This window comes from Coffea eugenioides, chromosome 9, assembly GCF_003713205.1.
Source record: "Coffea eugenioides isolate CCC68of chromosome 9, Ceug_1.0, whole genome shotgun sequence".
NCBI lineage: Eukaryota > Viridiplantae > Streptophyta > Magnoliopsida > Gentianales > Rubiaceae > Coffea > Coffea eugenioides.
In genome coordinates, this window is record NC_040043.1 from 9,242,748 (window position 1) to 9,269,511 (window position 26,764).

Below are 26,764 nucleotides of genomic sequence, written 5' to 3' on the forward strand. Positions count from 1 at the left end.
TCAAAAGGATGAAAAAGATAGACTGGGAGTCTGGGAGATAATGAGGAAAAATTAACGTTGTAGTAGGAACTTGTGCTTCAAAGTTGGAAAGTAAACTGGCAAAATGAACCAACATACTGTTAAGAAAACAATCCAAATAGCTAAGAGATATGATGCGAGCTGGTCTTGGCTTAATCGGTACTATCCTTAGGGGCCAATGTATCGAAGTCTCTCCTATGTTCAATTTCTTGAAATTTTTTTCTATCTTCTAACAACTTTATTTCTTTCAATAGATTTGAATTGAAATTTTTTCCATATAGGGTAAATTTACTTAGTGAACGCAAATTTACTAACTTTGTTCTAGATTAAGTATCTTTCATGAGAAAATGAATTATTGTGTTTTTTTTTGTGTAATTAAAAACAAACACGTAATTTTAAGTGTATAGGGTTGCGATCTATGATTCTAGAGACATATTCTGACCTGTGATGGTGATCGGAATCGAATCCACCCAAAGCTTTTCCTACCATGTAATTTATGACCACATGAGGTAACCAAGTTCCAGCCTTCTTGAAGCAATGTGGAAACAAAAGCTGGGGCGGCAGAGGAAAGCTGGAAATGAAGCAACTAGTTTGACAGTTTTCAACAATTAATACATCTACATGCAATCAGTATCTATTTTCTCCCACAACATGAGATGTCCTAAAATTTTCTCCACATAAGTTGGTTCGTGGATTCCTACTTTACAGTTTACAGTGGAAAATCAAGCGGGGCAAAGTCTTAAGACTAGAAAGCTACTGGGGATTCCGCGTAAAACTTGTCTTTGTTTAATGGAGGAGTCGAAGGATAATCTGTCACGCCTCGATTTCGCACGTGCCCGTCACGTGGCATCCGCTGTATTCTCAAATCCCGCTCAAGAATACAAGGCATCATTTAATTAGTCTAAACTTTAAAAGTACGAAATAATATAACTGAAACAAAGTGCGGTGCAAATCTCATAGAAATGTAGTCTACGAATATCCAATATGTTCGTACATTTATTTTCTAATGAAAACAGCGGAATCGAAAATAAATAAGACTAACAACTAGAAGTAGCTAGCCTGCCAACTTCTATTCACTTAACACTAATAAAAGTCGTCCTCAGGGTCTTCTACGTAAATCAACTCATACTCTTCAGAATCTGCAAGGATGGTAAAAAGTGGGTTGAGCAACAAAACGCCCAATAGGTAATAGCTACCCCTCTGTCGGACCATGTACTCGTAATTTTATAGATACATACATATAGATACGTAGCAAATCATTTGCACATCGATCACATCCGAAATTTGAAAGTAACGTCATTTATAAAACAATCGGTATATACAACTGGCAAGTAATTTAAAAGCACCTTACTGATAAATGAACATGAAAAATCATAACGTTGTAAATCATTTCGTCCCAATTCACAAGTCACTTCACATCCACTCATAAATCAATTCACAAATCAGTTCATAAATCATTCCATATCAACTCATAAATCATTTCATCTTAACTCATAACAAGTGCATGTGATGACCGGCTACGGAGTACTCAACCTAGAGATTAAACCCCTTCTAGGTGGGCGACCAATAGGTTTCATGACTACCGATTGGTCTCATTTCATACATGGGTCAATCGGCCGGACTTTATACCAGGCTACCATGACGATTAGACAGAACTATAGTCCCTACCGTCTATTCCATGACTATTTTGAGTTTTACTTGTCAAAAATTCATTCCACACGTTACATACATAAATCTTTGATTTCATAAAAAATTCAATTCGTTTGGTAAATAATAACATATCAAAACATTTCAAATAAGTCACATGGTCCATTTTTGTATAGTAAAAATATTACTTTCATAAATATCCAAGTAAAGCATTTAATCAAATATATTTCGAGTCAATACAACAAAATAAGATTGAAAACAAAAATTTCCTTTTTTTTTGCACTTTTGAAATCTTAGAAGGGTAAATACCACCTACCTTCATCTGGCTGCTTGAGTGGAACTACCTTAGATCTTTTAAACTAGTACCATACCTATCAAATGCATAGGTTTCCTAATTAGTTGTTATTTCCTATAAATGCATAAATATACAAACTCTGAGTAAGTCGAAAATGCATGTCTAGACTATTGTTTGAACCCTAACAGCATTTTCCCTAAATTGGATGATTTCTATTTTCGGAAAGTTTTCTAATTTGGAAAGTGTCTATTTTTAGAAAGTATCCATTTTTGAAAAGTTTCTTAATTTGAAAAGTTTCCCTTTTTGTAAATTTCTCTAATTTAAAAGAAAGTAATTATTCATAATCATGTTTATTATCTGGACTACTATCTTACTATATTTACTTATAATTTATAATTATTCATTATTATTATTATCGTCCTCGTCGTCGCTAATTTATTTCATTACCACTTATATATATATATATATATATGTTAAATAGTTACTATTACCTTTTCCTTTATTTCCACTTTTATGCGTGTGTAGGTGCTATTATTATTTATGTATATATATACATATATATATTGACTTATTATTATAATTATTGCCTTAGTTTATTGCACTTGTATTATATTTTTATCTTCGTTTATATCCTTAATTTATTTCACCCATGTCTATATTGTTATTATTCTTACTATCATTGTTCAATTAATTATTGCTTACGAATATTATTATTATTATTATTATTATGATTTTAAGCGTTTCGTTTAACAATCTAGAACTTATCTTACATTGTCTAAATTAACCTAATAAGGTTAGATTAGGATGTTTTAACTTTCTATTTAAGTACCTTAAACTTAATCAATTAAGTATGATTTTATATGACTAACCCTTCAATTCTAACAACTACTTTAAATTGGATCCTGAATTTTAATACCCACGATAAACTATAAAATGGACCAGTTATATTTAAATTTTATTTATTAAACATTTACTAAATTTTATATCATATTTGGTCCACGTGTAATTTGCCATTTTTCTCTTCCTCGGCCAACCCATGAAGTAAATTAATGACGACCTTCCACTTACGTTTTTTTTTTCTTTTCTTTCTTTTTTTTTTTCTTTCGAAACCCACAGAGCTTACGTCAATTTTTACAAACCTAAACCCCGAGGGAACCTCAAAAGCCGGTATCCTTTGAGGTCCCACAAGAGACTTATAACTACCAACCCAAACCCTCCCAACCCCGATGTGGGATACATCTAAGGGGACGACACCCCAAACCTCCACAACGGGGGAGCCTGCTGCTAAGCCCACAAGAACCCAACCCCCCCAGAGGCGATGTTTCTTTCTTTCGAAACCCAAAGAGCTTACGTCAATTTTGACAAACCTAAACCCTGAGGGAACCCAAAAAGCCGGTATCCTTTGAGGTCCCACGGAAGACTTATAACTACCAACCCAAACCCTCCCAACCCCGATGTGGGAAACATCTAAGGGGACGACACCCCAAACCTCCACAACGGGGGAGCCTTTTCTTTTCTTTCTTCAGTTGGCCTTTCTGCCAACCTTTCCTATTGGGACCATGCCGCCAGCAATACATGTTCTCTTTGGTTGGCCAAAAGGCCAACCTTTCTCCTTGGCCAGTTGGCGACCCTTTTTTTTTTTTTTTTTGTGTTGCTGCACAATAGCAGCGGCGACCACCGCTGCTATCTCCTTTTTTTCTTTTTAAACAGATTCAAACACTCTATAATCTCAAGATTAAAATCAACCCCTCTATTTCTATTAACCCAGATACGAATTTTATCAAACATATATATCTACTCCTATATAGCAACAATACATGTTCATAAAATTCCTAGAACAATTAATACAACTACTAAAACTTAAAAGAGAAGTTTTCTTACGTGAACTCAAGACTTACAGGTTTAGGTACCTAGTTATCGGATCGACTGACGGTGTCGTCTGCTTCTCCTTCTCTCCTTTCTGACAGCTCTTGCTCTAGGGAGGCAGACGAAAGAAAGGTAAGGTTGGGGTTATTTTTCTCTCTAAGGTTTCAATAAAATCCTAAACCTAGCACTAGTTACTAGTAGGTGGTTTGGATAAGAGTTTTAGTTTAATAGAACCCCTTATCCCATCCTACGATAATTTTATTTTATTTTCCTTTTTACATAGTAACTTTATCTTTTTAATTAATTGAGAAAATAAAATAATAAGGATAAAATAATAAAATTGGTGCCAAAAGTCGTGGGTCTCACATTCTACCCCCTTACAAAAAGTTTCGTCCCCGAAACTTACGTACCTTGATAAAAAGATAGGGATATCTATTCCGCATGTCTTATTCTAACTCTCACGTTACCTCTCACGGTGTATAATTCGTCCATTGCACCTTCACGTACAGTATGATCCTTCTCCTTAGAACTTAATCGGTTAATCCTTGTGATCCACAACTCTCAAAGGAACTTCCTTTACTGACAAGCTCTCCCTCATCTAGATGGGTTGATTCTCCAAAATATGATTTGGGTCAGATATGTACTTCCTCAGTTGGGAGACATGAGAAAAACATTATGTATCCTTGCCAAAGCAGGCGGGAGAGCCAATCGATACGCTTGAGGTCCAACTCTATCTAGTATTTCGTAAGGCCCTACATACCTCGGATTTAACTTGCGACTTCTTCCAAATCTCCTCCCTCCCTTAGCAGGGGATACCTTCAAATATACCTTTTCTCCCGATTGAAACTCTAAAAGTCTTTTATTTAAATCCGCCAACTCTTGTTTCGATCCGAGCTACTTTTAATCTTTCCAAATAATCTTAATTTCTCCAAAGTTCATTCCACCAAATCAGGGCCAGTAATCAACTTCTCACCTATTTCATCCAAATATAAAGGGAATCTACACTTTCATTCATATAACGCTTCAAATGGTGTCATACCTATACTGCTATAATAGCTATTATTGTACGAGAACTCCATTAATTTCACCAACCTATCCCAACTATCCGAGAAGTCTAGATCACAAGCTCTGAGCGTGTCCTCTAGTGTTTGTGTGGTCCTTTCTAACTGTCCATCCATTTGGGGGTGGAAGGCGGTATTTAATCTCAAGTCAATCCCCATAACATCTTGGTAGGTCAACCAAAAATCTAGACATGAGTCTAGGGTCCTAATCCGACACTACTCTCGCAATTCATTTTCAGACTAGTTATCACATATTCGAAGTTTATAATAAGTAAAGATACTGGATAATATAGCTAGAGGACAAACAGCTAAATTTCAAAGAGCATCAAGATTGACCCTATCTAGTTTTTTGGTTCTTGTCCTGCATTCCTGTCCTCTCTGATCATACATGGATGGCTAGTCGTCCCAGTAAGAACGTTGATAGCTGCTTAACTATTTGATTTTGATAAGGTTTGCAAGGATGATTGCTGATTAAACATTTCATATCAGAAGAACAGAAGTTTGTAGTAGAAAATCTGCTAGAAAATGCCTAGTAGATAAAGATAGTTGCATCTAGTTTTTGGTTCTTGTCGTGCATTTCTATTCTCTTCGATCATACTTGAAAAGCTTTTGTCCCATAGGAACACGACAGCGGCTTCTTAATTATTTTTCAAGTTCGCCAACTAAACATTTCACATCAGAAGAACAAAAGTTTAAAGGGATGCCAAATGGTAAGAACCTACAGATTGGCACTGTTCCATTTTTCTTGAATGGGGAGCAAATATGTGCCCTTTTTTTAGTGAATTTATCAGAAAGTACCCCACAATCCCAAACAATGAGAAATTTCCCTGGTTCCTCATCTGTACTTTTGCCATTTGCTCATGCAATTTCAGTTGAAGGAGCACACCCGATATATGAATATTGATGGTGTAATTAACCCTTTAATTAAATACTTGTCTTGGTTTGATGGAAATGTCGAAGGGCAATTTTTTTTAAGAGTATAATAATTGTGGGCATTTGATAATGTAGCTAGAGTATAAACTGTTAAAAAAATGCCAAGAGGAACAGATAAACACATCTATTTTGGTTCTTGTTGTGCATTAATTCCTGTTCTCTTCGATCACATATGAAAATCCAATCGTCCCATAAAAACATTCCAAGGTCTGCAAGGATGCTAGCTAAACATTGTCTATCAGAAGAACAAAGATTTGTGTAAGTGCCAAATGGTGATCAGAAGAACCAACTGTAATTGGTTAATTTCATGCTACAAATTGGCATTCTTGCTCCATTTTCTTTGAATGGGAAGGAAATGAGTGTCATTTTTAGTAATTTATCAGAAGATGCCCGTAAACTACTTTTATCAACACTTCTTTCAAAATCCTAAACAATGAGCATTCTCAACTTGTTTTCCTTGTCTTTGCTTTTGCCATTTCCTTATGCAATTTCAGTTATAGGAGCAAGGATCCAACTGTTATCCCAATTTGTTGACACTGAGGGCAAATGCTTGCCATTTTCCAATCCAAGACAATGAAAATATAAAGATAGAGTCCTTGTCTTTCCAAACTTGGCTATTTGTTTGTCCACTTACCTACTTTGTTAGGGACACATATTGTATATTCAACAAAGAATTTCAATGGATGGAAAGTGTGTCTACATTGCTGCATTATTGTTTGTTCACTGTCTTACATCTGCTTTAGCAGACACTGCTGATCAATCAGCTCTTTTCACACTTAAGTCTGACATTTCTTTCAGCTCTAATAACTTTTTAATTAGAGAAGAACTGGTCCGCAGCACCTTCTGTTTGCAGCTGGATGGGTGTGCTTTGCAGTTCTGGCAATAATGGAGTCATAACCTTGGATATTTCCGGCATGAGCCTTACCGGTAGCATCCTTCCATACTTGGGAAATCTCTCATTTCTATTTCTCTCAATATCAAAAACAACCAATTTTACGGAATCTGCCTGAAGAGCTAGCTCAATTGAGCGGATTGAAGTTACTTGATTTGTCACAGAACAACTTTACTGGGAAAATTCCACCAGCAATCTTCAGTTCCATACTAGAACTCTAGTTTTGTACCTTTTCACAGAACACGTTTTCAGGTAGCATTCCATCCTCTCTTTCCAATATGTCCAAACTGCAGGAGCTGGCTTTGGACCTGAATTCCCTAGAAGGAAGCATTCCAAGGGAAATAGGGGATCTTCGTTTTTTGACCTTGCTAAACGTGCAACCTAATCAGCTTACAGGTCCTATACCACCCAGTATCTTCAACCTTTCTTTGTTGCAGTATATCGCATTGACAGCATGGTTCGAAGTCTCGGCCGAGACCGAGCCGACTCGGCCGAGTCGTCACCGTCTCGGCCCCTATCGATACGATACTGTGACGAAACGATACCGAAATACTTGACTCGCCGAGAAATCGGCCGAGTCGTCACCGCGACGGATTGACTCGGCCGGGTCATACCGAGTCATTCCGAGTTATCTCGAGTCAAGACGAGAAATCAGCCGAGTCACACCGCAACGGATTGACTTGGCCTTTTCTTTTGCTATTTTTTAATTATTTTTATTTAGCATACTTTTTTTATATTATTAACAATTTTTAGAATATTAAATACTTTAAAATTTGCGTCTCACCGAGACCGCGACCGATATGTCGAGACCGATGTGGAACGTTCCGGGCCGTAAACGCGACCGCGACCGTGACTTTGAACCATGATTGACAGGCAATCACCTATCGGAAATCTTCCAGAAGATGTATGCTTTAATCTTCCAGAGCTTAAAGGGCTTTATCTTTCCAAAAATGCATTAGATGGCCTAATCCCCCCAAGCTTAGAAAAATGTACACAACTTCAAGTTCTATCCTTGTCTTTAAATGGATTTTTTGGAGGCATACCAAGAGAAATTGGGAACTTAGCTAACACTGTTATTACTTGGTACCAACAATTTGGAAGGTACATTTCCTTCCCTAAAAGGAAACTGACGTCTGTTTGTGTACTTAATTGTTGTTTTCTGTATTTTTTAAATATTTTTTGACAAGAAAAATGAAGATCAGTTATGGCTGAATAGTTCAACTAATCACAATTAGAATGTGCCCATTAGTTTCTGCGAATATTTTGAACTTGATCCAGATATTTGGTCAGTGCCATAGTCTTTAATAATTCTTTTTGTGCATTGTGACAATTGCGCAGGTTCAGTCCCGAATGAGATTGGGAATCTTCGCAGATTGGAAGTATTTGGAATCCATGACAGCAGGTTAAGTGGTTCCATTCCCAAAAGTATCTTTAACATTTCAACACTGCAACTGTTTGCAGGATCTCAGAATCTTCTATCAGGAGGTATTCCTTCCAGCATCGGTCAAGAGGTGCCAAATCTTGAAGCCCTTTACTTAGGAAATAATGCTCTTAGTGGAAATATCCCATATTCTATCTCAAATGCATCAAAAGTTACTATATTATACCTTTCTTATAACAGTTTCGGTGGTCCAATACCCAATTCACTTGGAAATTTAGGATCCCTTGAAATAGTGAGCCTACGTGACAACAGTTTGGTGGTTGAATCTTCATTTTCAGAATTCAGGTTCCTCGCTTCTTTGACAAAATGCAGAAATCTATCAAAAATTTATATCAGCGAGAATCCTTAAATGGTATACTTCCAGCTTCCATTGGTAACTTGACCTCTCTTGTGATATTTGATGCAATCACATGTAAAATCAGTGGCTATATTCCAGAAGAAATTGGAAACTTAAGTAAACTTGTCGATCTAAGTTTATCTGACAATGACTTGACTGGATTCATGCCCAAGACGGCTGAAGGTTTACAAAACCACGAGAGGTTGTACTTTGACAGCAACAAGATAAGTGGATCACTCCCAGACAACATCTGCAATTTGCAAAACCTTGGTGATCTGAATTTGACAGGGAGTCAAATTTCTGGTCCAGTTCCATCCTGCATAGGAAACATTACTTCCCTGAGAAACCTTTATCTAGGTTCCAACAATTTCAGCTCCAGTTTACCATCGAGCTTATGGGCGTTGAAAGATCTTCTGAGATTTGATGCATCCTCAAACATGTTACTTGGCCGTGTACCTCCTGAAATTGGAAATCTGAAAGCTGAAATATTGATTGATCTCTCCAAAAATAACTTTTCTGGAATAATGCTACTTCTGTAGATGGTTTGCAGAACCTGATTAATCTTTCCTTAGCCCAAAATGAACTAGAGGAGCCAATTCCACCGTCATTTGGCCAGTTGCTAAGTTTGGAGTCACTGGATTTGTCACATAATGGTCTAACCCCCCCCCCCCCCCCCCCCCCAAACATCATTTGAAGCTCTGCTGTACCTCAAACAAAATCTCTCCTTCAACAAATTAAGTGGGCGAATTTCCAGCAGTGGTCCTTTCCTGAACTTTACAGGCGAATCTTTTATGTCTAATGCTGCACTATGTTGTGCTCCTCAATTTCAAATGCCCCCATGCCCTATTGTTCCTCCCCACAGAAGAAAGAAAAGTTTGCTTTGGTCGCGTTTATTCTTCTTGGGATTTCCTCCCTAGTTCTTGTATCAGCTATGGGATATTTTTTATACGATGGAAAATGAGAAGGCGAACTACACTTCAAACTGTGCCAATTCCTTCAATAAATCATGGAACGAACTCCTATAATGAACTTGAGAAAATAACGCAGGGATTCAGTAAGAGCAACTTGCTTGGCATTGGGAGCTATAGCTTGTTTACAAAGGTATTCTCAGAGATGGACTGTTTCGGCTGTAAACGTTTTCAACCTGAAATCAGGAGGAGCTCTTAAAACTTTTGATACAGAATGTGAAGTATTAGGCCATCTTTGCCACCGGAACCTATCCAAAGTCATTACTAGTTGCTCCACCCCAGACATGAAGTTTGGAGCAATGGTGATGGAATACATGCATAATGGAAGCCTCCAAAAATGGTAATATTTGGAAGACCACTTCCTAGACAACTTGCAAAGGCTAGATATAATGATAGATTAGCTTCTGCATTGGATTATCTTCACAACGGTTATGATGCACCAGTGGTGCATTGCGATGTGACGCCTAGTAACGTCCTGCTTGATGAAGATATGGTAGGGCATGTCTCTGATTTTGGTATTGCCAAATTATTAGGTGCAGAACCAGATGGAACTGCACATACAAAAACTCTGGCCACAATGGGTTATATGGCACCAGGAACTACCGTCCCTCACTTCCAACTTCCCTTTGCCTTCTCAGCTTTGAAAAATCTTTCGTTGTCTTCCATAGGTTTAGCATTATTCCTGGGCTCTAAGGTTATATATTGTCTGAAGAAAACTCGAAATCATTAATGCAGAGTTTGGATTAGAAGGACTGATTTCCACCAAATGTGATGTTTATAGCTATGGAATCATGTTGATGGAAACTTTCACCAGAAGGGGACCGCCTAGTGATGACATTTTTTCTGGAGACATGGCCCTCAGGGTTTGGATTAAGTCATCATTTCCAAGTGCAATTATGCAGGTTGTAGACTCCAATTTGCTGAAACCAGAAGATGCTGGAGTGTGTGATATCTCTGATGAAGCTAGCATTGGCCTGCACTGAAACATCACCTGATGCAAGAACTAACATGCAAGATGTCGTTTCTGCGCTCAAAAAAATAAGAATCCAGTTTAAAAGAAGTTGTGGTAGGAGTTTGAAGTAGGAAAACTTGTTGCATCCTGAGTATCTTCCATGCCACAGACAATTCTACGCACTAATGAAGCTTTTCTAGAAACATTTTGACAGTGACTGATTTTGCATACTTTCATTCCTTTTTGTAATTTTTTTTTTCATTGAGTACTAGTTTCAAAGTTAGTTTTCATAGATCAATCTAAAGAGGGTTGGAGGGCGAATTTTGAGATATTGCATCGTGACTTGTACAATTTTATAGAGGGAACTGATATTCGCATTCCTTAATTATCTCTGTCACTCCAATTCCTTCAATAAATAATATGCCTTCAAGAACTGCTAGAGGCTAATTAGGGAGTGCAAATATCACTTCCCTTATATAAAAAATTACTTTAACTCCTTATCTTGTCTCAGCTCTAGAAATTTTTATCCCCCCACCCCTCTCCTGACTTTTCCATCACAAATTATAGTTCTTTCTACTCTTCATATTTATTTTTGATTGAATTTTATGGTTCTTTGTGATATTACTTTGTCCATATGTAAGATTAATTTCCTCTCTTAACCATGCATATCATTATGCCAAAACCTTTTTACTTTTTGTCCTTTGTGCTTGGATACAATTGATTCAATTATTTTTCCACTTGTAGTAATTATAACAGGGGCTTTTACTTCTTAATTAACATTCTTCTTAGTTTAGTGGTCAGGAGAGAACCTACATTCAAGTTCAAGGTTCAAATCTTGGATTAAAATTTTTTTTGTAAGATAACTTATAAGGTTTTTTAAATATATATAATTTTCGAATTCACACACCTGTTTTTTCCGAAACTTCGTGTTGAGAGCGTATGGAGTGGATGCATAATAGGTCCGAGTCTTTGTATTGAATTGAAAAAGTATATGGTGCACTTGAGATACTATCGAGCCGACTCGATAAAATAAAATAAAACTCGAACTCGACTCGTTTGAGCTCGAGTAAATATCAAGCCCGATCTACTCGAGCTCGAACTCGAGTTTTGGAATAAACCTAAATTTTTTTTTTCAAAATATATAATATAAATATAATATAAAAACTCGATTAAGCTCGTCGAGCACTCAAGTATTTATTTTTGGAGCTCGAACTCGACTCGTTGAATGTAACGAGTAGCTCGAGCTCGAGCCAAGCTTTTTACCAAGCCGCTCGCAAGCTACTCGTGAGCGGCTCGACTTGATTACACTCCTATGGTGCACCACATACCTCATGTGATACATGTCACATTATACATTAGTATCAACCACCCAATACCAATTAATATCGATGGACCATTTCTTGTCTTGTCTAATAAATGTTAGAAAAGAAGTGGCCCGCCACATTATTTAGTGGGTTTTGATTGATATTAGAGCAGCTCCAATGGGGGTGTAATGGCTCCCCATTACACCCCTCCATGACACGGCTCCCCATTGGAGCCGTGTCATGGATATTACACGCATCACCTGTGTGATGCGTGTAATCCATTGACTTTTCTTCCTGGCAACGGTAAAATGGCTCAGAGAGGATTTCCAACGGCAACATTATTTCCTGGGTGCTGAGGATAACATTTCCAACGGCAACATTATTTCCAACGGCACTATTTTTTTAGAATTCTATATAAACACACAACACTTTTTACTAAAATATATCCCAATATTCTACTCTATTATTTCTTTTATTCTCTCACTCATTTAATTCATTTTTTGTGATTATGGATGAAAATTGGAGTAGTTTTACAAATATGTTAAATGCTCCAAATATAGAAAATTCATCATCCTCACAAAATCAAAACCCCCAAAATTTTCCAAATTACCCATTTTCTGGTATTCCTACAAATGTGCAAAATTATGCATTTCCCCCAAATTTATCCACTTCCAATCATCCATCAAATTTTCAAAATCTGCCAAATTTTTCATATCCAATTCCCATGTATCCTCCACCTCCTTATTTTAATCCAAATATGAGAAATCATTACACATCGGGGTATTACCAACGATTTCTGTGACTCAAGGTTCGGCCGAAAATTTTCAATATTACCTTCAAAGGAATGCGGAATTACGTGATCGAGAAGTACATCATCAACTTCGATCAGACTTGGTCGAGCATATTTGGGAACGATTCGAAGGCAGTGACAATGAAAACTAGTATTCATTTTGTTATTATTTGTATTTTATTTGATTTAACTTATGTAATATTATGTTATGGAGTTCAACTAATTACATTTCGAATTATTAATTAAGTATGGATTATTATGATATCTTCGCATTTGAAGTATCAAATATTTGTTTAATTTCCTACATAATTATTTTTAAAAAAATAACAATATATTATTTTTGAAACATAGAAAAAGATATATTATTCAAACTTAAAAATTAATAATATCATTTTTAGAAAATAAAAAAATTCAAAATGTACAAAATTTAACGAAAGTTAGTACTTTATTTTTTAAAAATAACAAAATTAGTTTTAAAAATTACTTTATTTATTTATGGGATATGAGTTATGCATTATTAAAATAAATATTTGATTAATTGTGGACCCATGCTATTACACCTTGTGGAGTGTAATCCATTGTGAGTGAAAGTGTAATAAAAGAGGAGAAAGTGGAATGCTGACGTGGCATGTGGATTACACTCCATAAAGTGTAATCCATTGTGGATGCTCTTAGTATATTGCCACGTGGTGTAGATGATTTAGCTAATATTTTTCTCCTTTGTATTCTTGATTGTCTAAAGTTTTTGCTTTTCCTAAAAAACTATAATCAATTCACTTCAATATTTTGCCTTTAGTGATAACTATATAAAAATTTGTACATCTAATACCTAAATTAATTTTAAATTCTCATGGAGGTCCCTCAAGTTTTATTTTAAAATTTCTTAATTTGGATCCTAAACTAAATTGTCATAGTCTCATGGAAATCCCTCAAACTTTTTTGTAAACTCCATTGTCCCAAAACATTTTTCTTTATACCAAAGTAGTCCTACTGCTAGTTGATGTATCAATTATAACTTCTGTTTTAATAATTTAAGAACATTGCTAGTTGTTACCTAAAGATTAGCCCCTCTATATTATACTACCATGCCCATGCGCATGCATTTGTAGATTGTGTGGAACAGTGGACCAAAACTTCTTGCTAAGGATAAAGCCAAAAGTGACAAAGATTAGGTATTAATCCAACTAGCATTCTGCAATGATAAAACAAGGGAAAATTGCACTAAGGTACTTATACTTTTGAGTTTGTCCTTTTTTTTTTTTTTACTTCCCCATGCATAACATAATGCATTTTGATTCTCAACATATCCAAAATAAAATAATTTTCTCCCAAAATGAACATATAATGTACATTTGTACCTTTTCTGAGAAATTACATGTATTTTACATGACAACTTATTAGCACATAATGTATGCATGATCTTTTCTAGGGAAAAAAAATATATAGGGATAATTTCAGAAACCTCCTTTGAAGTTCCTGATAATTGTAACCACCTCTTCTGAGGTTTGAAAAATTACTGAAACCTCCCTTAGAAAGTATGTCTTGCTAACCGTTGATGGTGTAAGCAAAAAAAAAAATCCAATGAATATCCAATATTGCTCCTCTCTCATATGTAAAACAAATTAAATGTTAAAAAGTCAACTGCCACCATTATCCTTTAGGTGAAAATTTCAAGTTAGTTTTTTGTAGGAAAATTTAAGCTATGTTTTGAAAGCATTCTTTTTGGCACTTTGGAAATATTTTTTGGTTAAGTAATTTTTTATGATACTTATTTTAACAAATACCTCCCTAATTGGTTGGTCGAAATTTTATAAATTGATTAATAACTCTAGTCAGAAAAATTGAGAGCGAAGCATAATGTAGTAGACTAGATGACGTTAGAGTTTTAGGATAAAGAAGTATTACCAAAAAAGAATTTTCACTTTTCTCATTTAAACTCATTTTCACTTAAAATTTGTAAAATTTGTGAAGGCTATCATAATTTTTTCATAGCATCAACTGAGGTAAGTGTAAATTTTCAAACCATAGAGGAGGTGGTCACAATCATCAAAAGCCTCAAGAAAGGTTTTTGAAATTATCCCCAAAAAAAGAAAAAGACTGGTAAATATGGGACCAAACTTTAATGTAGCAATACGCCTGGGGTATGGATTCCAATGTTATAAGTTATCACCAGCATTGACCATACACAATAAGACTGGCAGCTTATGAACCACAAAACCGAAAACTTTGACATCACAATGAAAACGAAGCATAACAAGTTGAAAGACATTTGATAACTCAATGATTGTGTGCAAAGAGGACCAACAGCTACCTCATAAATATTAATCGGATTAAGATGACCTCATGGCTTTGGTTTTAAGATTCCTGTCCATTTGTTAAAAGCCAAATGCTTTATCATGATTATACCCTGGTAAACTTGTTTACTATCAACTTGTGCAGCCTCAGTGGACTGAGATTGAAGGAGGGATATGATCACTGATTATTTGGAGAACTAAAAGTGAAGAACAATGCAGCTTGTACACTTTTAGCAGCAAAATGGTGAAAAATAAGCATACCTGTAAAGGTGCATATGGTTAAAACCAATCTGTTTTAGATGGTACTTCTTATAGAAATTAGTGTATGCTTATATATTTAGTAATATTTCTTATGAGGTTCAGTATATAAAAGCATAATTCTGGCTTATAACAAAGTGATATAAATATACACTAGATTATGTAACAAATACATCTGCATTCAACTGAACCGTGTCTGCCTGTGGACATGTATTTTGATTTTTTATGCTTTAATCTACTTGTCTACGGAGTTATGGATGAATTTGCCTCTTTCGCCCCAAATTCGAGGGAAATTTGGTGAAAACATTAACATGCATGGTCTCTTTCAATGCCAATGCAAAAGTTTTTGTTAAAAGAGTTTGAAGATTAAACTTTATCCAAAGGTTGCTTCTATACTCTGCAGGCGGCGGCCCCTCCCGGGGTTGGGGGTGGGGGCCTGTGGCGGGCGGGATGGGGGGAAGCCATCCTGTTTCAAGATTGGACTTTCACTGTAAAGGACAAAGCTGATGAGCTAAATATCCACCAAGCAAATCCCAGAAAAGCAAATTTATTATACTACAAGACAATAAAGAATGACTATTGATTCAGAGTTTCTTCATTTCCCATTCATATTTCTGTCACGCCCACTTTGTTAGGTTTAGAGAAACCGCACATTCCAACTAAAAATCTTCAATGGGTAGAGCCAGAATCCTCTTGTTTGCTGCATTCTGGTCTGTTCATTGTGTTACATCTGCTTTAACAAATACCTCTGATCAATCTGCGCTTCTGGTGTTAAAATCGCATATTTCTTTTAGCTCTAACAATGTTTTCCTAGAGAAAAACTGGTCTGCAGCATCATCTGTCTGCAGCTGGATTGGTGTCACTTGCGGTTCAAGGCATTCCAGAGTCACATCCCTGGATATTTCCAACATGGGCCTCACTGGAAGCATCCCCGCAGACCTGGGAAACCTCTCTTTTCTCAGTTATCTTGATCTCAGTAACAACAGTTTTTCGGGAAATCTGCCTGGACAGCTAGCTTTGTTGCGCAGGTTGAAGCTTCTTGATTTAAGGCGTAACAATTTTAGTGGGAAGATTCCACCATCTGTCTTCAGTTCCTTGCCTGAACTTCAATTCTTGCACCTCTCGCGTAACAGCTTTTCAGGTAGCATACCAGCCTCACTCTCTAATCTAACTAAAATTGAGGAGCTAGCCTTGAACAGGAATTTCCTACAAGGGAGCATTCCAGAAGAAATAGGTGATCTTCATTCCTTAACATTTTTAAACCTGGAAGGTAACCAGTTTACAGGTCCTATACCACCACATGTGTTCAATCTTTCCTTGCTGGAAAACTTGGCCCTTTCGGGCAATGATCTGTCCGGTGATCTTCCAGTAGATTTTTGCTATAATCTTCCAAAGCTTGAAGGGCTTTATCTTTCAAGCAATGAACTAGAAGGCCTCATACCACCTAGTATAGGAAAATGTTCACAGCTTCAAGTTCTATCACTGTCCCGCAATGAATTTAGTGGAACCATACCAAGAGAAATTGGGAATTTAACTCTGCTGACACTGTTACATCTTGGGGGCAACAATTTGGAAGGTAATTTTGCTTCCCCCTGCCCAATTTCAGTTTGCGACATTTGCATGCTTGAAAGTTTTCACTTTCTCCTCATGTAATCGTTTCTTTTATATAGTTTTCTTACTCTATTTAACAGCTAATTCTTGATGTGAGTAGTCAGATAAAAAATTATGACAATATGTCACTCTGGGACAGCTTTATTTTACTAGTATTATCCATTTTTTCTTGGTCTTGGAGTTTGAACAATTTCAGAGTAGTTAATTATTTCTGTTTATGCACTGTGATAATCTGGCAGGTACAATACCAACTGAGATTGGTAACCTTCAAAGACTAGAAGTGTTTGGATTAGATGGGGATAGTTTAAGTGGTTCCATTCCGGCAAGTGTCTTCAACATTTCAACACTTCAGGACTTCACATGTGTGGCAAATTCCCTATCTGGTAATCTTCCTTCAGATATGGGCAAAAAAGTGCCAAATCTTGAAACACTTCACTTTGGAATGAATAACCTTAGTGGAAATATACCTGTTTCCATCTCAAATGCTTCAAAGCTCACCATTTTGGACCTCTCAAATAACATTTTCAGTGGTCCTATACCCAATGCACTTGGAAATTTAGGATCACTTAATCTTCTGAGCTTGGGGGGTAACAATTTGATGATTGAATCTTCATCTTCAGAACTCGTATTTCTTACTTCTTTGACAAAATGCAGAAATCTGACAGAACTTGTGATTGGCGAGAATCCTTTAAATGGTACACTTCCAGCCTCCATTGGTAATTTTTCTACCTCTCTCCAAATTTTTGATTCCTCTGGATGTAATATCAGGGGTACTATTCCAGACCAAATCGGTAATCTGACTAGGGTTTCCTTGTTAAGTCTATCTGACAACAATTTGATTGGTACAATTCCGAGTACCATTGATGGTTTACAAAGCCTTCAACAGTTGTATTTAGACAACAACAAGATAACAGGATCAGTGCCAGACAATATCTGCAGCTTACAAAAGCTTGGCGCAATAGGTCTCAGAGGGAATCAAATCTCGGGTGCTGTGCCATCCTGTATAGGAAATATTTCTTCCTTGAGACATCTTACTCTAGCTTCTAACAGTTTCAGCTCAAGTTTGCCTCCAAGATTATGGAGGCTTAAAGATCTTCTGAGATTTGATGCATCCTCAAATTCACTTAGCGGATTTCTACCTCCTGAAATTGGAAACTTAAAGGCTGTAATAGAAATTGATTTGTCCAGCAATAACTTCTCTGGAAATATTCCACAATCTATAGGTGTCCTTCAGAACCTGATCAATCTCTCCTTAGCCCAGAATAACCTGGAAGGGCCTATTCCAAATACACTAGGTAAGGTGGTAAGCTTGGAAGGATTAGATTTGTCTCATAACAAGCTTACTGGAATGATTCCCCAGTCACTCGAGGATCTCAAGTACCTCAGACAATTTAATGTCTCCTTCAATCAACTAAGTGGGCAAATTCCTACAGGTGGTCCTTTCCAAAACTTCACAAATCAGTCTTTTTTGTCTAATGGTGCACTATGTGGTGCTCCTCAGTTTCAAGTGCTTCCCTGCCCTATGATTTCTCCCCACAGGAGAAGGAAAAGATTCTTTTCGATCATATATATCATCCTTGGGATTTCATCTCTAATTCTTGTATCAGCTCTGGGATTTCTAATTGCAAGATGGCAAAAGAAAAAGGAAAAAGCAGTTGAAACTGATCCATCACCTGCAACAGCACATCAAAGGATTTCCTATTATGAACTTGAAAAAATTACTGACGGATTCAGTGAAAGCAACCTGCTTGGTATTGGGGGTTACAGCTCTGTCTACAAAGGTACACTGCCTGATGGTACTCCTGTGGCTGTAAAAGTATTTAACATGAAACTAGCAGGAGCACTCAAGACCTTTGATACAGAATGTGAAGTAGTACGCAACATTCGTCACCGAAATTTAACAAAAGTCATCACTAGTTGCTCCAACCAGGACATGGACTTCAAAGCCCTAGTACTGGAGTACATGCCTAATGGCAGCCTTGAAAAATGGTTGTATTCTCACAACTACTTCCTAGACATCTTTCAGAGGCTAGATATAATGATAGATGTGGCATCTGCATTGGATTACCTCCATAATGGTTATTCTACCTCAGTGGTGCACTGTGATGTGAAGCCTAGCAATGTTTTGCTTGATGAAGATATGGTAGGACATGTATGCGATTTTGGTATTGCAAAATTATTGGGTGCAGAAGATGGAATCACACGTACCAAAACAATCGCGACAATAGGATACATTGCACCGGGTAAAACCCTTTTTTTTTTTTGCGATTCATCTTCTTCCGCGCTTCAAATTTACTCGTTCCTTCGACAAAAATCTTTTCTTCTTTGCTCAGAATACGACATTCTTGAGAAAAAGATTATATATTTGCTCTTAACATTGAAATTGGTTTTTGCAGAGCATGGATTGGAAGGGTTAGTGTCCACTAAATGTGATGTTTATAGTTATGGTATCATGTTGATGGAGACTTTCACTCGAGTAAAACCTAGTGATGACATGTTTGCTGGAGCTATAACCCTGAGGCAATGGATCATAGATTCTTTTCCAAGTGGACTTTTGCAGGTTTTAGACTCTAACATGCTAAAACCAGAAGAAGAAAATTTTGATGCTAAGATGCGTTCTGTGTCATCACTTATGGAGTTGGCTTTGGACTGCACAGAAACATCACCCAATGCTAGAAAGAACATGCAAGATGTTCTTTCCACGCTCAAAAGAATTAGGATGCAGCTTCAAAGTTCTCATGGTAATTATGTGGTAAAGTAAGCACTTAATTTGGCACTTTTCCTTGGTTATTATAGCATGAGAATTGATGAGACCAACTGTATTAGGTCCCTTCGTTGCGTGTTTGTGTAACAAACTACATCACATTCATGTTTAGACATCTACTTTATTTGCAAAAGAATATCAAGAAATCAACTTTCTTGCCATCTGGAGGTCAGAGGACCATTTGAATATAATGAAAAAGAAAAATGACTAACATGCAGAGCCAACTAATAGTTTCTAATTTAAAAGAATAAATGAGAGATTCCTCATACCACAAGACATTAGGCGCTCGGATCTGCAAGCATGGCTTCTGTATATCTTAACCAAGAAACTGCAATAAAAAACTGCATGCCCTCCGAACCTCAACAGTGAGAAATTTCTGATTCCTAGTAGAGATGCGCGTTCTTCAATCTTCAAAATCAATCTGCAGTATAAGCTTGTGACCCAGTCCATACCCATAGCAGCAAGCAACCCCAATGCACAACCAAATGCATAATCTCATTGATCAAACTCTTCTCGGTTCCTCCATTTTCCATGTAAAGAGAGGGTCAGCAAGTGCAGAACTAAGCTTCTTCATATCAGTTTCAGTTGGGAGGGCAGTTCTTGGAAACATGTGATCATGTATATAAAACTATAATACATCAGAGCAACGGATACAAGGCTGATTAATTAGCCTGGAAACAAGGCTCTCAGGCTCTGGAATCAGAGAAGAAGTCAAACTATTCCAATAATGTACTGTAACTGACTTGTTTAAAATCTTGTTCAACAGAAAATCTTGTTCAGTTCTTTCCGTATCTGTTGCTGGAGCTGAAAAGTACCTATTCAAGAGAAGTTACAATAAATATGGTTTTAGAATCTACACAGACCTTACCTTGAAGAAGAAAGAGTTAGACTGTCTATTGTTAAGTTTCAGACAATGAAAGCAGAAAAGAGAAAAGTGGGGGCAATGAAAAAGAATAGATTAAGAAAGTGATTTGGATCTGGCAATCAGCAGATTTTCCTGAAAGATGACTTTCAGGGCACCATATACAGTGCCCACAAATTTGACTGGTAGTAGTGAGACAATTGACTGGTAATTCCAATTCAGGTCAACTTCTCAGAGATGAATTTCCAGGATTCTCCTGCCACCATTTGAGGTGGTGGAAATATCCCATGAATCCATGATTTGTAGGCCATATACAATAGCTATAGACATCATCACTCAGATATTAGTAAAGTAACAAGACCCCAAGACAGACCGTTGAACCTCTAATACTTAAATATCTGTGGGAGATCATCATCATATTATTTAACAATAAATAGCTCACCAAATTTTACTTCTTTTGTTCCAGAAGAATATCAGTAACTGGAAATCCATCATATAAAGTAGCAAATCATTATTTATGAAATGCATTTCCAGCCTTTTCGCTTGATTTGGATGGGAAGAAAAATAAAGATATAAAGAGAAAAATAAAACTTATTTTGAGTTTTAGATGAACTACAAAAGGAAAGAAATGGAGACATCTAAAACCATCAACTACTTCTTATCCTTCTTCCCTTCCCTTCACATGAGAGGGAGGGGAAATAAACGAGACCTTCTTCTGTTTACACATTTGGCCAAAATACAAACATCAAGATTCTGTGGATTTTGAGGGTAAAAGGCACATTTGAAAAAAAAATCCCTATCTATTTCTCAACAAAACAGAAAGGTATCATCTCTTCTCTTTCATTTTTTCCTTTTTTCCCTTTCTCATTACCTGGGTTTTCTCTTCTTTCCTTTTTTCTTGAGAAGATTACTGGTTTGCTGATATTTTTATCACAATAGTATTAGTTATCAGATTGACATGTAGAATGGAGTTTAACTGGTATAAAATACTAGACTCACACTCGGCTGAATTTCGACTTTGCTATTGAAAGTATTTACTTGCAAAAACACTTTCAAATCTCATTAATATCAGCTGATTATATAAACTTACATAACTTACAAGTGGCAAATGTTTAGATATGCATGCATATACTCTGGTGGTCACAGCAAAACCAAATACACACTTCATTTTCTTTCCCCCATTTTAAGTGTTTAAGATAATTCCAATTCCCCTCAAGGTACTAAATTCAACTTAGCGATTAAGCATCAAGATCCTTTAAACCCACAAAACTTTAAAAGAAACACATCTGTTCTTGATCTTGCTTACTTAAGCACCCTCAAAGCCACCTAAAAAAATATTCCCCTATAAAAGTTTAAAAGCCAAAAGCTGCTTTAAAAGCACCTTTAGAGCTGCTTATTTCAGCTTAGAATCATGACGAATAGAAGTCAACAGTCAAATTAAAAACCCTCTAGCTTAGAAAGGGCTAAAATCAGCTCATTTTAAGCAATAAGAAAGAGGCCCTGAATCTTCAAGTTGAAATCCAAGCACAAAAGGATAGGTTTGCAAATTGATTGTAAGAGAATTGCACTAAAAAAGGTGTACCCAAAACAGTCTAGCACAACTTGGCATGAGTGCTTCAAAAACAAATTGGCAAGACATGATGCCCGAACCACCAGAGTACTCTGAGCAATGACATTTCAAATGAAAGACAGGTTACTTGCAAACGTAACAAGCATAGAGCTTTTCATAAATTTTTACCTTGAAATATTACTTCGACTGATAGGAAAGAAAACAAAAGAAGGTAGCACTCTGAGCTCCATCCTTTTATCAAAGTGATTCTTGTTACTAGAAAAGTTGAGAGCAACTCTAGTTAAAAGATCAGCTCCATTCCATCTCAACTGGGTATCATCATATGATGCATAGAACTCTGTCAAGCACTCCATTATAAATGGACTGCAAAAAAGCACAAAATCAAAAGAAACAAAGAGAGTCAACACTAAAACAGGATACACAGAAAATTATAGAAATGTAAATTTTCTAACATCCACTACATGCAAAGATATAATGTCAAAGCATTCCAAGTTCACATCCAAATAGACATAAATCAAATGTAACTTCTATGAGATATACAAGTCAGATTTATAAGAAACGACGCAAACTAAGTCCTAGAAACTCATGATAAGTCATTTTCTTCCAAGTCTACCTTTGTACTCGAGCACTCTTTGGTCCTCACATCAATATTCTAAATTAAGGTATAAAATCATATATAAGGTGAACATCTTTAATATCATTCTACAAGTTTGAAAAAAGACTTCTTAATCGTGTACTCCAATGGTATTTCATGCCAAACAACATTGAGCTACTAATAAAAAACAATTTTCCTGGCAATCAGTTTTCTGCTAACTTCAGAGTTCTCCCAGTACCAGTATTCAAACAAGCATCTTTATCCACCTTAGCCCATAAACAGAATGCCTTCAGTGGGACAATAAATACATGGAGTGATTTCTTTGAAGCTCTACACAGTTTATCTAAGACTTACTAAATGCCTACTGATTATATACCAAAAAGATTTCAATTACTTTCTTCCTTCATCTTTCTACACATCAATACTCAATCCTGGATCAGAAAGTGCAACCCTGTATAAGTGAGTCCTAGCTAGTTCTGAGACAGAGTTTATGGAATCAAGATAGCAAATGTTCTTAATAGTTTCCTTCCAGCTTATTAAGCACTGTAGGAGCACAAAATCCAACTATTGAACATCCACAGGCTAAGAAGGAAAACTTTATGAATGGTATTTTTTTTAAAACCTAGATGCACTTAGTTATATTTATAATTGCTACAAAAAATTTTCCTTAAAGGATGCCATGTAGTTTAAAAAAAACTATATCACTAAAAGTGTAGTAAAAAGCTTTGTAATAATACTGATGTACCTGTGCTTTCTGAAGGCCATTACTGCACCACTCAAAGTGTTCTCCTTTTGCTCGTCTTCCAGGCCAACAGTACAATTAAGTAATGATAACTTTTTCAGCACTATAACATCAGAGTCAAGATAAATACCACCATACCTGCAATACACAAAGGTTGAATTAGAGAAACTTTACACTAATAGAAAATTGTCAGTGTATTATGTAAAAGCAATTGCAAAGATAAATTTACTGTTCCATTTTGCAGAGGTCAAACTTTCTGCCACTTTGATTGTACGCTCACTGATGCTTAATTTCATAGTTTAGAATATAGTCAGTGTATCAGATTAACTTCACTGGATGTTTCTCTTTCTGAATTTTCTTAAATTCAGACCAAACTTTCTTACCTGTAACACTTGTCATGAGTTATTCTCCAATCAATTCTTGTTTTTTAAAAAATTTGGTTCCAGAATAAGTATTTCAAATGATTCATACTGCTTTGGCCTTGAAAAGATTCAGCTACTAAATTTTGCTTACTTGTACAGAGCAGCAAGCCTGATGAGTTCACTGTAATGTATAGGATAATATTTTGTCGTCTTCCATTCATACCAGACAGAGGCAAATATATGTGTTGGTGTATCTTGAAGTAGCTCATCAAGATTTGGCATGACGACAGCCACCTTGAAACTGCAAAACAGGGGATAGCAGAGTTGTCAAGCATCTTTTGTTTTCACCTCAAATGGTACAAGGCATATGACAAACGTGCACCAAAACAAAATCTTTGAAAACCAAGAGCAATCATGACGCAACAAAATATGCTTTATAGAGTCATATAATCAAGTGTGTTCTCTAAAAACTACAAAGAACATAAAAAAAAGGACAAAACATGGTTAACCAGAGCTGCAAAAGAAAGAGGCCTGTAAAAAACCAAGCAAATGAACTGATTCTTCCAATTAGAGAACAAAAGCAACATCCTCATCCCACTAAAGGAAAAAGAGAACACAAAAAAGACTTACCCATCCTCCACAAAGCTACTGAAGAAATTCAACTCAAGCGTCTCAGAAAACACTACCACGCATGCATCTGGATGATGATACAAAACGCTCTCAAGCCCCCTCTGGTAACGTACACTAAACATCCAAGGGGGAGAATTCCATACCATAAAAACTCTCAAATTACACTTCCCTTTCCTAAAAAAGGCATCCATAAAATTATTAAACGACAATCTAGAATCCAACCCCGGATAGTACCCCCATCTTCTTCCATCCGCAAACACCAGCCCTGAAAACTCATTTTTCACATTCTTTCCCTCCCTCTTCTCACCGTTCCCATTCAAATCCTTCCTATTATCAACTTGTTTCACAATGTAACCATGATTACCGCTACCATTATTCTTAATCTCGTTCTTCCGTGTATAACTACTCTGACTATTAGCATTATCCAAAGTTTTTCGCTTGTTCATCTTGATTTTCTTCATTTCATCTTTCTGTACCTCAACATTCTCGTCTTTCTCAACGCTCTGCTTGTTCTCAAATGCCAATGGCTTCTTAACCAAAAATGGCACTTTTTTGAACTCATTCAACATACCCTTCTGTACAAGCTTATCCCCTCTAGTTAACACTGTTACCCCTGGCATATCCGGGTCCTGCAAAATCGGATTATTCATCGGATTTACGGCCTCCAAATTTGACTTAAACATCCGATCCCTCCTCAAGAAATCACTCTTTTTATCAAACCATTCACCCCACCCTTCCCTCAACTTTGAGCCCTTCAACAATAATGCGTCCTCAATTCCCTTAACCTCAGTTAACTTTTTCCTCGTTTTTTCATCAACAGGAATATCATCCGATCCAAATGCAGTCTTAGATCCCCGATTACTAAACCCTAATTCTAACCCCAGCTTAGATTCAAAACCAACATAATCTTCCCATTCCTCAATTGATTTCTTATTAAACCCTCTCCTAACGACGCCGTTCTGATGATCAAAATAGTAAAGCGAAGATGAAGAAGAAGAAGAAGAAGAAGACTTAGACTTATCATTTTGACCTGAAACGACGTCGTCGTCCTCGTCCTCCACATCTTCTTCCGATTCTCCACCTAAGAGGAAATCATCACCATTACTGTTGCTATATTTGGTGTTCAAAACGGCGTCATCCTGCTCGTCGATGAGGTCGTCAGAATTCGAGGCATGATCAAGAGAGTCGGTGGAATCTTCGACGAGGGGGTTGTCGGTTAGCGAGACGCCGTCGTACTGGGAATAGGAGTGCTGGTGTGGACCTGTGGAGTGGGACTGGAAGAAGTTGATCCGACTGTAGAGGAGAGTGACGGAGAGGAGGAGAAGGACGGCAGCTAATAAGGCACAAATGTGGGCACCGTAGCGGTGGCGCCGCCGTTGGCGGAGCATGTGACTCTGCTGGTGGCGGCAGTGGTGATGAAATGGAATGTTGAATTTCAGTTATAAGTAACGGTTGAAAAACTGCTAAAAAAGCAACTGAGCACTGAAAATTATAAGTGTTTAATTTGTCTTGAATATTGTCAAAAAATAAAAAATAATTCAAATTGCAAAAGAGAGAAAGAGCTAATAATTAAAAAAAGTATGAAAGTCAATATAGAAGTTACTATGATGGTTTAATTTTTTTCTAAATATTGTCAAAAAATAAAAATAATTCAAATTGCAAACGAGACAAAGAATTAATAATTAAAACAATATGAAAGTCAATATAGAAGTTACTATGAATTTACGGTTTAATTTTGTTACATTATATTGTTGTGAGAAGTATTTCATGGCGATAGAAATTAAGGTTTCATTTGGATTAACTGTTTTTTAAAATGTTTTTGAAATATTTTACTGGAATAATAAAATTGAAAAACTTTTATTATAGATGTTTTTAATGGGGTTTTTGAGGTGTGTTTGAAAATATAATTTGAGATATTTTTAAAATTAAAAATTTTAATGTGATATTTTTAAAATTTTATAAAATCTTACAACCATCCATCACTACCCACCATCCCTTCTCTCCTCCCTCCTCTCCCACCACCCCCCCCTCTAGTCCTCTCTAACCGTGAGTCGCAACCAGAAGATGGACGCCGCCCGCGACCAAATTTGGTCGCGATGGGAGAGGGGGAGGGGACAGCGAGAGACACATGGAAAGGAGGGGAGGAAGAGGGAAGAGAAGGGTGGAGGAAGAAAGAGAGGAAAAAGGGAAGGAGATGAGGGAGGATGAGGAAGAAGGAGAGGGAGGAGAGAGGGGGAAGGGGCGGCGGGTAGTGGTGTGCTTTTGGTGGTTGGTGATGGTGGTGGTGGTGATGTATTTTTTTTTTGTATATTTGAAATTGTTTTTGATGTATTGTATGGATGTGGTGTTTTTAGATTGTTTTTATTTATGTATTACTGTAGCATTATATATGAAAAACTTGTTTTTGAAAAAAATGAGGAATCCAAAAAATTTTAAAAATGACATCATAAATAACAAAAAAAACTTGCGTCCCATTTTACACAGGGTAGAAAACAAAGGCAAAATAGTGTGTTACTTTTCAAATTTTCTCAATGTTTTTCCAATTTTGTAGAAAAATAGTAATGTTTCCTTT

At 36.5% G+C, this 26,764-nt stretch overlaps 3 protein-coding genes across 3 annotated transcripts; 2 read left to right on the forward strand and 1 right to left on the reverse strand.

Annotated features, from left to right (window-relative positions):
* Positions 1-6,499: 6,499 nt before the first annotated feature.
* LOC113782151 (probable LRR receptor-like serine/threonine-protein kinase At1g34110) lies at positions 6,500-9,029 on the forward strand. The gene is made up of 6 exons (XM_027328061.1): positions 6,500-6,600; positions 6,695-6,747; positions 6,965-7,108; positions 8,051-8,114; positions 8,174-8,197; positions 8,432-9,029. Exons 1-6 carry the CDS (start codon positions 6,500-6,502, stop codon positions 9,027-9,029), a joined length of 984 nt encoding a protein of 327 aa, XP_027183862.1.
* A 6,699-nt stretch (positions 9,030-15,728) lies between these two features.
* LOC113782153 (probable LRR receptor-like serine/threonine-protein kinase At3g47570) lies at positions 15,729-19,592 on the forward strand. Its single transcript, XM_027328062.1, has 3 exons — positions 15,729-16,632; positions 16,907-18,910; positions 19,064-19,592. The coding sequence occupies exons 1-3, from the start codon at positions 15,729-15,731 to the stop codon at positions 19,426-19,428; spliced, it is 3,273 nt and encodes a 1,090-aa protein (XP_027183863.1). The 3' UTR covers positions 19,429-19,592.
* Positions 19,570-25,621, reverse strand: LOC113782862 (uncharacterized protein At4g19900). The gene is made up of 5 exons (XM_027328801.1): positions 24,193-25,621; positions 23,714-23,863; positions 23,204-23,338; positions 22,032-22,226; positions 19,570-20,246 (listed from the first exon to the last, which is right to left on the reverse strand). Exons 1-5 carry the CDS (start codon positions 25,578-25,580, stop codon positions 20,060-20,062), a joined length of 2,055 nt encoding a protein of 684 aa, XP_027184602.1. The 5' UTR covers positions 25,581-25,621; the 3' UTR covers positions 19,570-20,059.
* Positions 25,622-26,764: the final 1,143 nt, after the last annotated feature.

Coding starts and splice junctions, on each gene's coding strand:
- LOC113782151 (XM_027328061.1), top strand. CDS start 6,500: ATGGATGGAAAGTGTGTCTACATTGCTGCATTATTGTTTGTTCACTGT. Junction 6,601..6,694: donor TCAGCTCTTTTCACACTTAA/GTCTGACATTTC, acceptor TGTGCTTTGCAG/TTCTGGCAATAATGGAGTCA. Junction 7,109..8,050: donor GCAACCTAATCAGCTTACAG/GTCCTATACCAC, acceptor ACAATTGCGCAG/GTTCAGTCCCGAATGAGATT.
- LOC113782153 (XM_027328062.1), top strand. CDS start 15,729: ATGGGTAGAGCCAGAATCCTCTTGTTTGCTGCATTCTGGTCTGTTCAT. Junction 16,633..16,906: donor TGGGGGCAACAATTTGGAAG/GTAATTTTGCTT, acceptor ATAATCTGGCAG/GTACAATACCAACTGAGATT. Junction 18,911..19,063: donor AATAGGATACATTGCACCGG/GTAAAACCCTTT, acceptor TGGTTTTTGCAG/AGCATGGATTGGAAGGGTTA.
- LOC113782862 (XM_027328801.1), bottom strand. CDS start 25,580: ATGCTCCGCCAACGGCGGCGCCACCGCTACGGTGCCCACATTTGTGCC. Junction 23,864..24,192: donor AGTAGCTTTGTGGAGGATGG/GTAAGTCTTTTT, acceptor CCTGTTTTGCAG/TTTCAAGGTGGCTGTCGTCA. Junction 23,339..23,713: donor AGGCTTGCTGCTCTGTACAA/GTAAGCAAAATT, acceptor TGTGTATTGCAG/GTATGGTGGTATTTATCTTG.